Source organism: Prosopis cineraria, unplaced genomic scaffold (assembly GCF_029017545.1).
Source record: "Prosopis cineraria cultivar Desert tree isolate PC_DT_omini unplaced genomic scaffold, ASM2901754v1 PC3, whole genome shotgun sequence".
Classification (NCBI taxonomy): Eukaryota; Viridiplantae; Streptophyta; class Magnoliopsida; order Fabales; family Fabaceae; genus Prosopis; species Prosopis cineraria.
Window position 1 is genome coordinate 19,019,626 of NW_026555334.1, and position 11,041 is coordinate 19,030,666.

The 11,041-nt window shown below is 33.3% G+C and overlaps 1 protein-coding gene across 1 annotated transcript; it reads right to left on the reverse strand.

Moving 5' to 3' along the window:
• Positions 1-356: 356 nt before the first annotated feature.
• On the reverse strand, positions 357-3,877 carry LOC129305435 (uncharacterized). Its single transcript, XM_054945466.1, has 6 exons — positions 3,363-3,877; positions 3,152-3,263; positions 2,873-3,061; positions 2,140-2,286; positions 1,569-1,856; positions 357-737 (listed from the first exon to the last, which is right to left on the reverse strand). The coding sequence occupies exons 1-6, from the start codon at positions 3,875-3,877 to the stop codon at positions 357-359; spliced, it is 1,632 nt and encodes a 543-aa protein (XP_054801441.1).
• Positions 3,878-11,041: the final 7,164 nt, after the last annotated feature.

Consider the following 11,041-nt stretch of genomic DNA (forward strand, 5'->3'; position numbering starts at 1 on the left):
TCTGTTTGTCCATCAGTCTAAGGATGATAAGCAATACTAAACTTTAAAGTAGTACCCATGACTCTTTGTAACACTCCCCAGAACCTGGATGTAAATCTCAGATCTCGATCAGAGACTATTTCCTTAGGCACTTTATGTAAATGTACAACCTCTCAGATATAGGTTTCAGCCAACTTATCTAGAAAATCACTGATCCTGGTGGCTAAAAAGTAGGCTGACTTAGTTAATCGGTCAACAATTACCCAAATAGCATCATGTCCTAATTGAGTTCTTGGCAATCCAGAGATGAAATCCATGGAAATGTTGTCCCATTTCCACTTAGGTATTTCTAACGGCTATAGTGTCCCAGCCGGCCTCTAATGTTCAATTTTCACTTTATAACAAGTCAAACACCGAGCTACAAACTCTATCACCTCTCTTTTCATTCCTAGCCACCACCAATAACACTTAATGTCCTGATACATCTTTATAGCTCCTGGGTGAATAGTGTACTTGCTGTAATGTGCTTCATTCAGAATCACCCTTCTCAAATCTTCATCATTAGGCACACAAATTCTATCCCGATAAACATTGAATCCATCATCATTGAAGCTAAAATTTGTAGCTACATTCAACTCAACCTCTTCTCGAATCTTAAGAAGATACTCATCTTCCAATTGCGCCATTCTTAATTCCTTCCAAAAATCACTATTAATCATAGTAGTATAAGCACCAACTAAAGCTTTCAATAGTGCATCCTGTTGAAAATCAATGAAAGACTCTAATAAATTGTGCTCTTGGATCATTAAACTGGCTATATGTAGTGTCTTCCTACTCAACATATTAGCTACCTCATTAGCTTTCCCTGAATGGTATTTCAACTCAAAGTTATAGTCTTTAAGCAATTCTATCCATCTTCTTTATCTCATATTCAATTCTTTCTAGTCTATTAGATACTTTAAACTTTTATGGTCACTAAACATACTAAACACTGACCCAAAGAAATAATGATGCCAAATCTTCAATGTAAAAACCATTGCAGCTAGTTCTAAATCATGAGCATGGTAGTTCTCTTTATGTGGCTTGAGTTGTCTTGATGCATATGCCACAACTCTTCCATCCTTCATTAACACGCAACCCAAACCTCTTAGGGAAGCATTTGTATACACCTCATATGGTAGTCTCAAATTCAGGATTATTAGCATAGGTGCAGTAGTTAGTCTCTCTTTCAACTTTTGAAATGCAATCACACACCTGTCATCCTAAATAAAAGGATGATCTTTTCGGGTCAATTTCATCAATGGGGAAGCAATTTGAGAGAAACCTTAGATAAACCTTCGGTAATATCTAGATAATCCTAAAAAACTTTGAATTTCCATAACTGAACTAGGCCGTTCCTATTTCAACACAGCATTAACTTTATGTGGATCAATAGAAATCCCATCTGTTGACACCACATGACCTAAAAATCTAACTTCTCTCAGCCAAAACTCACACTTACTGAGCTTGGCATAGAATTTGTTCTCCTTAAGAATCTGAAGGACAATCTAAAGATGTTTGGCATGTTGTTCCTCATCTTCTAAATAAACCAGAATGTTATCGATGAAAACCACAACAAACTGGTCTAAGTATGGTCTAAAGATACAATTCATGTAATCCATGAAAACTGCAGGTGCATTGGTCAGGCCAAATGGCATGACAAGGAACTCATAATGCCCATAATGCATATGAAAGGCTGTCTTAGGTATATCTTTTTCAGAAACCTTGAGCTGATGATATCTTAACCTCAAGTCAATCTTGAAAAAGACTGAGACTCCAGCGAATTGATCTAGCAGATCATCGATCTTAGGTAAAGGGTACTTATTCTTTACTGTTGCCTTGTTCAATTGTCGGTAGTCGATGCATAATTACAAACTGCCATCCTTATTTCTTACAAACAACACTGGTAAACCCCAAGTTGATACACTTAGCCTGATGAATCCTTTGTCAAGCAAATCTTTAATTTGCTTGTTTAATTCATTCAACTCTGAGGGTGACATCCGATACGGGGCTTTAGAAATTGGTTATTTACTAGGAAACCAAATCTATTAAGAATTCAACTTCTCTTTCTGAAAGTAATCTAGATATCTCCTCAGAAAACACCTTAGGAAATTCACTTACCACTCCAATCTTCTCAATACCATCATTATACACACTACTGGCAGCACAAACTACTATATAGGCATCGCACCCTTGCTTGATTAGCTTCTCAGCTTGCACAACTGATAGGAACCTAAGTTGCTTAGTAGAACTAGTCCCTGTCAATGACTATAAACACCATATTTTGTTCGCACATTTAACAAAAGATAAATATTTTTACTTTTAAATGTATTTTTTTGTAAAAAAAAATATAAAAAATTAATTAAAATATAAAAATGAAATTTCATTCTTTTTTAAGAATTAATTTCAAAAAAAAATAAAGAGAGGAAATTTTTGAAAAACAAAATATTAATTCTTTTTTAAGAATTATGTTTAAAAAAAATCTAACAAGTATAAAAACAAAATATTAATTCTTTTCTAAGAATTATATTTCAAAAAAATTTATAGGTTGGTATTCCTCCATAGGATTTGCTACCAAATAATTTGCAATGATACTTCCTTTAATTGACTTACGAGTCATGTATTTCACATCATATTCTGAGAGTATTACCTACCACTTAAAAACTCGACCTGACATGTGAGGACTCTCAAAAATATATTTTATTGGATCCATTCATGAAATCAACCATGTGGTATAATACAATATGTATTGCCTTAGTCGTTGAGTAAACCATACTAAACCACAATATGTCTTTTCAATTAGTGAATAGCGTGATTCACAATCAGTAAAGTTCTTGCTCAAATAATAAACTACTTTTTCCTTTTTGCTAGCTTCATCAAGTTGCCCCAGCATTGCACCCACGGATGGAGGTCTTATGGTTAAGTAAAAAATTAAAGGCCGACCAGGTGTTGGAGGTACTAATAGTGGAGGGTTCAATAAGTAGTCCTTAATCTTGTCAAAAGCTTGCTGACAATGTTCATCCCACTTGTCAGTATGACTTTTCTGTAATAATTTAAAAAGTGGCTCACAAGTAGCAGTTAAATTGGCTATGAATCTAGATATATAATTCAAGTGCCCTAAAAAGTTGTGAACCTCTTTCTCTATTTGTGGTGGCCTCATGTCGTGAATTGCTTTGACCTTGTTAGGATCTACCTCTATGCCCTTCTTACTGACAATAAAACCTAACAATTTTCCCGATAAGGCTCTGAATACACATTTATTAGGGTTTAACTTGAGCTTGTATTTACGCAAGTGTTCAAACAACTTTCAAAGAACTACTATATGGCTTTTATCTTTAGCAGACTTAGCTACCATGTCATCCACATACACCTCAATCTCCTTATGCATCATATCATGAAACAGTGCTACCATAGCTCGTTGATGAGTTGCACCTGCATTCTTTAATCTAAAGGGCATCACCTTATAGTAAAAGGTACCCCAAGGTGTAATGAAAGTATTTTTATGTTTGTCCTCCACGTGTATAGGAATCTGGTTGTATCTTGAATAACCATCCATGAAGGAATATCTATAACTACGTGCTATATTATCCATAAGCACATTAATATGCGGTAAGGGAAAGTCATCCTTAGGGCTAGTACGATTCAAGTCTCTCTCTCTTTTAACTATTGCTAATTCATTCACCTTTGCCTCCAACTGCTTAGTAACCATCTCCACCCTTTGTGATAAACTCTTTAAAAGATGAAGGCCTTGTACTTCATTATTGAGAGCGTCCCTCTCTTTAGTGACTTTTATCAACTTAATTTGATTATCCTTCATCTTCTGATCATGCTCTTTAAGTTGTACACGCATGTCACACATTGTGCGTTTGAGCTTTAAATTCTATTTTTTCAATTGATCTATCTTTGTACTCTCTTGCCACGCATCTTGCCTTTTCATCCTTTCTACATCATCTTATAAGGAAGCATACTCGTGTTGCAAGTAGGTTAAAGCTTCTTTGTTCTCCTGATCTGCCTTAGTCAATCTTTCTCTCTCTTCACCCCTTCTTTCAAATTGCCTTGTTAATTCTTTCTGTGCTTCTGTTATGTCATTGCGAAGCAAGGGATCAGGGTAAGCGAGTACTGGATTAGTTCCCTGAATCTTTTTTTTTAACCAAGTTAGATAATCTTCATTTGCCCTTATCAGACGAACCCCTAACTCCAACTTCCCTCTATATAGAACTTTATCCCATGTACTTGCCACCTTTTGGCTTAGATACTTAGTTATAGCATCATCATAAAGGAATTGAATTCTCTGAATTACACCTCCTGAAGGGATTTTTTGTTGGAAACCTAGTTGTCTCAATAATAATGCAAGATTATAGTTTATTCCTCCCCACGGACCCATGAATGGAACATTTAAGAAATCCTCGTATTGATAAATTATTTTCTCATTGTTCCACCATATTAATTTCCAATAAACTCTTCCTTCTTGACGTTGATTAAAAACTTTGCTCCACCCTTTTTGATCTAATGTGGTCCTACCTTCTTTGTTTTTGAATGCAGCAAGTGGATTATAAGAATCATGCCATTTTCCTTCTTGGAATTCTTTTCAGTACAAGTGATTCATGATCCACACATTTAATAAGTAAAGGCAACACCTCAATCTTCCCTTTTTCTTGGTATGGTAATGGCTTAAAGTCATGTAAGTTTCTGCCAAAATTTCTGGTACGGGGTTAATTTGGTGATATTCTACCATGTAAAATACACTAATTGCGTGTAAATCAATTACCCTTATAGCAAATGGAAATAGAATTATCCCGTAAATTACCATAGCAAAAACCCTATTGAAAACAATCCATCTTTTCTGCTCAGCCAATTTAACCAAATATTTCTCCATAAATGCCCTTAAAATCCCTTCCTCATTTCCTAGCCAAAACAATTTGACCTCCTCAATGTTTAAGTCAAGAAGCTTTGCAATTTGATTTTTTAATGGTAGATATCCTAAGTACTTATAAACTTGATCTCCTTTCTCAAGAGGCATCCCCAAGAAAGCACCATATTCTTCTATTGTAGGAGCGAGTTGAAAGTTTGGAAATGTGAAACATCTCAATGTATTATCCTAATGCTATCCTAAAACGGCCATGGCATTAGTTTGAACTGGTACGTAGAGCAAGTCTAAAAGATCCCTATATTTCTTCCTAAACTCAGATAGTGAATTCCTTTTGATGTGTCGAGATAGTTCTCTCAAATTTGCAAGCCTAATTAATTAATACTAACTCATTAACAATTTTACTCACTCCTCTGATTCCTTACTGCTTCTTAAGGAAAATGGCCATCAATTAAATGATATATATATATATATATATTTACTGATGGCTTTTATAGAATATTTATAATCTAAATAGTATATTTTAACATTGATGACACTTAATACCCATAAAAGAAAAATTAATAAATTCACTATCTATTCTTTGTTTAAGGAAATGATATGGAACAAAGTTTTTTTTTGTCCTATATCAAATATTATCCTTAGTCAGGATATCTCAGGAGCACTTCATCAACATATTATAGGGATTTTAGCAGGCTTGACTTATTATGTGCAAAGTTCTTGGTTTGATCTAACAATCCTAGCATGGGCAACCAAGCTACTTCCACCATAAAGATAGAAACCCCATTTAATAAATTTATTCCTCTGAGAGCTTTTCAACCCTTCAAGGAGTAAACTTAATAAATAAGTAACAACTCGGGTGAAGTTTTCATAGTAATCTCCAAGAATATGAACATTCCTCAAGAAAACCTTTACCAACTTCTACTAACCTAAGGATCCCTTAAACCCGGGTATAGAGCTCGTTATATGTGTAAGGGTAAGTGTATGCAAATCTAATATTCCCCATCCCTCATCTACCAATCAAGTCAAACAAAGAGATAAATATATGTACAAATAAGAGTCTTCTATCCTAGGATTTATTTCGCATGTTATCTATCCTAAGACATGTTATAAAACCAATAAAAAGAGAGAGAAGAGAAAAATTAAGGGGAAAAGGCACACAAAAATTAAAAAGGATAATAGTAATAAAAAAACAAAAATCATATTATATTTTGAGCACAACAAACTTATATAGGCTTGACTGTCTAATGTCCCCAGTGGAGTCGCCAACTATCGCACTTGAAAATGTGACGTGGACGATACGAGAGCAAAGGTTCTGGCCTTCAGAAGGAAGACCGAAGAAATGGGAGTCGTCACCAAGATTTTGAGAGAAATCTCAAGAAACTGTTTAAAGGTGGATAAGGCTGGTCTATGAATTCAGAAAAAAAAGGTTCGAGAGTCGGTTGAGTGTGGGGAAGGTGTTAAGCAGCCCACAACACCCGTTCGTGAGAACGGTTACCTGAAGTTTGTTATGTGATATTAATATGGTTTTAAAATTATTTTAATTATTCCTTTTATATTCATGTGTTTGATATAAAAATGATAACAACTAAGCAAGAAATATTCATTTATTTATGGGGAGGACTTGAGTCAGAATCTGACTCTGAGGCCTACGTACCCTATGATGGGAATCAATGTCCACATAGTTCGAGCTTGGTAATTGTTTGTGGGGGAAAATATATTTTTTTGAAGAGAAATTAATTAGAAATAGCTCACCATTTTGCAAATAAAACAAATTTATGAAATTTTGATATGTGTATTTTAAATTACAAAAAGTAATTTAATTTCAATTATTTTCTCAATTTTTGAATTTTTAAAAAAGAAAAGGGTTTAAAATTATTTTTATATATTTTATGATTGAAAATTTAATTGTTATACCTGCAGAGCCTTATTGACTCATACGGTAATACAATTATTCTTTATATTTGCAGAGAATCCAGACTCTCACATGATAAAAGAATTTAGCAACTTAATTTATTTATTTATATTCTTATACATATTTTTAAGTATTAATAATAATAATAATTTTTTTAAGTGCATTGATACATATATACTTTTTTAAAAACAAAAAGACTCTTAATTATCATACCTGCAAAGCCTTATTGACTTTTACGATAATAAGATTATCCTAAATATCTGCGTAGATTCAAAATCCTCACACCATAAAGGATTAAATATTATATATTTTAAAAATATTTTAATACGTAATTATATAATTTGTGTTTTTAAATATAAAAATCTCAATCGCTATACCTACGAAGTTTTATTGACTTTCATGGTAAGATGATTATTCTAGAGGTCTATGGATATTCAAAAATCTCACATGACCAAAAAATTTGATACATTAATTTAATTAATTAATTTTATTAAAAAAACACTTATAATTTTATTTATAAAATTTATTTATTTATTTATTTTATAAGTTAATGACCACGACATTTGCGAGGACTTATTATCCTTCACAATGAGGCGATTAAGCTGAATATCTACAAAGATTTTTTTAATCTCTCATGATACCATTCAAATGTTCTAATTGATTATATTTGTGAAATAATAAGAACAAACTCCTTCATTTAACCACATATTTAAAATCTCCATATGAAAATGATGTCATATAAAATCAAAATTATCTTCAAGAATTAATCAATTATTATTAAATGGAAATTAAACACAAAATAATGTATGACTTTGAGGAATAAAGAAATAGAAATCAAATTTAGGTTGATTAATATTCTTTCATACTAGAAGACAAACTTGAATCTTCTTATCACTTAGCTCAACAATACATGCTAAAGTATTATAACTAAATCAATCTTATTTATAAAAGCATATAAACACATGTTAGAGCATATTTAAAGTATGCAACATTATTTAGAAAAAGAAAAACACAATGTTACAGGGCTACTTTCTCTTCAAATATTTTCACAAATGTTTCCTATCCATACTTGAATGTTTAAAACCTCCAAATTTTCTCATTTCAAATACGAGGAGTTATTATCAAGGATCCCTTTCATGATATAAATATACTCACGTATTTGTTGCCATGTTTTAGAACAAGGACGATATGAAGCAAAAGACAAGTGTGGCATACCAAATAGCAGAGCAGAGAAGGGAGAAAAACAACTCAGACTTCTTACAGTAGTGGAAAAGGATGGCTAGCTCTCAGTTCAAATGTCATATTCTCCTCCTTTCTTCGTTTCTTCTTTCTCTCAGCCTTTACTTCTTCTTTTTTGTGTTTTTCATTGTCTCCTTCTTGTTCAGTTTTGAGTTCTCCTTCATGTTTCAGTCTCAAAAGACACTTACTCTCGTGGTTTCTCCTTCTCCTCTCTTCTCAATTTCTCTTCTTTTCTCTAGCCAGAACAGCCTCTGTTTCACGTTCAACTCTCTTACCTTCAGCTCTCTCTTGGTTTCTCTCCTTTTCTCTAGCCAAAACCACCTCCTCTTTTTCTGTTTTACGTTCAACTCTCTCTATCATCTGTTTTTAGCTTCTCTTCTCTCTCTTGTTCTCCATTTTGACGTCTCCTTTTTGCATGGCTGTGCTTCCTCCATCTCCTTCCCTCTTCTGCGTCTCTAGCTTTCTCTTTTTAGTTTCAGATAGTGCTCTCTCCTTCCTCGGTGCTTTATTTTTCTCTTCCTCATACTCTATTTTCTGTGTTTTTCCTCTTCTCTCTGTGTTCTCATTTTTGGTGCTCTTCTTCCTCAGATTGCCACTCTCGTCTGTCTCTTCCTCTCAATCTCAATGCTCTTCTTTTCACATTCTCTCTTCTCTTCTCGTCTCAACTCTCTCTCAGTTTCTCTCCTATTTTTCTAGCCAAAACCAACTCCTCTCTTTGTTTTACGTTCAACCTTATATAGAGAATGGAAGAGGTGAATCATTACTCTCCTACTCTGCCTTTTTTCTTTTTTCCTTCTTTTTTGCTGCATTTTTTGCGTGTGCCGAAAGCTCCCTCATTTTTGGCTTTGCTGCATGAGTCATGCTTCTTCTTTTTTCTCTACTCTACATTTTGTTTTTACAACTGCTCTCCACATCTCCCGGTCACGTGTTTTGTGTGCAAGCTTCAGTCTCTGTTTTTTCTTTCTTTTTTCTTTCTCTGGTTTTGCTCTAGATGAAGAACTAGACTATTGGTTAAACACTAGATTTTCCAGTGTTTAAACCTTTAGTTCACATCCACTTTCCTCTACGTCTCTGCTGTGTGTTTTGTGTCCACATTTCAATCTCCATCTTTTGTTTCTTTCTAGTTCTGTGTCTGGACGAAGAACCTGAGCATGGTTTGATCTCTATTTTCTCCTTTTCTTTATCTCCTTTCTACTGCGTCTGGATGAGGAACCTGTGCATGCTTGATCTCTATCTATTTTTTTTATCTGCTTCCCACTGCATCTGGACAAATGGACAGAGGTGTTGGTTAAATGCTGGATTTTCTAGCGTTTAACCCTTCATTCTCATATTATTATTTATTTATTTAAAAAAAAACTAACTCTCCTTTCTTTTAGTTTTCAATTATTTTATTATTATTATTATTATTACGTATATGTACATATGAGGGAGACAATTACACCTACAAAAATTTAAAAATAATTGATTCTCATAATTTTCTTATTGTTGAAATAATTTGAAAGAGATTTTTTAAAAAACATTTTTGCAAGGTTATTATTTTTAATTTTAATTAATCTTTTTATTTTAAAAGATACATAATCTCTAGAAGGAGTAAATTTTATTTTTGTATTATATATATATTTGAAAATATAATCCAAAAATAAAATTTTCTTTTTTTGTATTTTTATATTTTTTGGTTATTAAAAACAATGCCCGAACAAAATGCAGTGTTCACACCTGTGATGAAACATGTTTTGCATACAGTATTCCCATATCATATGATTATCATTTTAGGTGTGAATAATAAATCATGAAATAATAAATCATGCCAATAGTATTGAATACAATTTCATTTTATTCCTTCCTATGATTTAAACTAGGAAATAGTAAATCATGTGAAACAATTTTAACTGTGGAGATTCTTTATGAACAACTACTTAGCCAACCCAATAACCAAGAATGAAGTTCATAATGAAAGGTCTAAGCATATTGATGAGCAGTTGTGTTTTATCAAAAACCAAATAAATTCCACTAAAGTTGAATTGATGCAAGTGAAATTCGAGGAGAAAAAATACAATATTTCTATGAAACCAGTTGAGAAGATTTTTAAAGTGATCATACATAAATTGCAATTCAAATATAAACATGAATCACAAAAAGCCTCGTAAAGGCTAGAAGAAAATATTGATAGCCAAGTTTTTGTAAGGATTACAAATCCTTTTGTTTGCTAATACCCTGAGACTATAAATAGAGGACTGCTACAATCTAGTTAGTGTGAGTATGAGTGTGAGTGTGAGTGTGAGTGTGGTAAGTATTTAACATGAAAAGTTTCAATACAAGGTAGGGTGTTTACAACCAAAAGAAAAGAAAGAATAGGTCTATGTTAATCCATAAGGACCTATTTGATATACATGGTCGGGTTTATGTTACAGCCAAAAGTTTTGATACAAGGTAGGGTTTTTTCAGCTCACAATAACAGACAAATCACGAGGTATAACTATCTGATATATAGCACTATATCAATGATAAGGAGAAAAAAACTTGGTGAAGTAAGACAAATTTTCCTCTTTGGCGACATTGATAGAATATCTAAAACCCTTGAACTCTGGCTTGAGTAACAGAGTGTGACCAGACTTCCTCACCTTGAATCTATAGTAATAAGTCTTCCTCACCCTAGCGGCATTTGTGACTTTTCACCCTAAATTTATAGCAATAAGTCTACATCGCCTCGTGTTCATGTGTTTTCCTAGATGAATATGCAAAGCTTTGGTTTGCTTCGCCTCTCATTCGTGTGGTCTTTTTGCTAAATCTCTAACTTCGTTTATCCACCAACGTGAGCTGTTCCGGTGTATGTTGTCAGTTTCTTTGCCGTCTAACCAAGAGCGTAGCGTCTAGGTCTTTGTGTGGGTGCAAGCAGAATGTCATCTCTAGGTGTCCAATTTAAAAAAGGGAATTAGGGTATTGTGATGTTTGAGAGTGATTTTCTCTTTTGCATCAGAGGGAAATTAGGAAACAACCATTAT

Excerpts from the sequence above, each read along its gene's own strand:
- LOC129305435 (XM_054945466.1), bottom strand. The coding sequence starts at position 3,877 with ATGTGTGACATGCGTGTACAACTTAAAGAGCATGATCAGAAGATGAAG. Across the intron at positions 2,287-2,872 it reads AAGCTAGCAAAAAGGAAAAA|TCATTGACAGGGACTAGTTC; the intron begins GTAGTTTATTAT and ends TGGTGTTTATAG. Across the intron at positions 1,857-2,139 it reads GTATTGAGAAGATTGGAGTG|GCAACAGTAAAGAATAAGTA; the intron begins GTAAGTGAATTT and ends CAATTGAACAAG.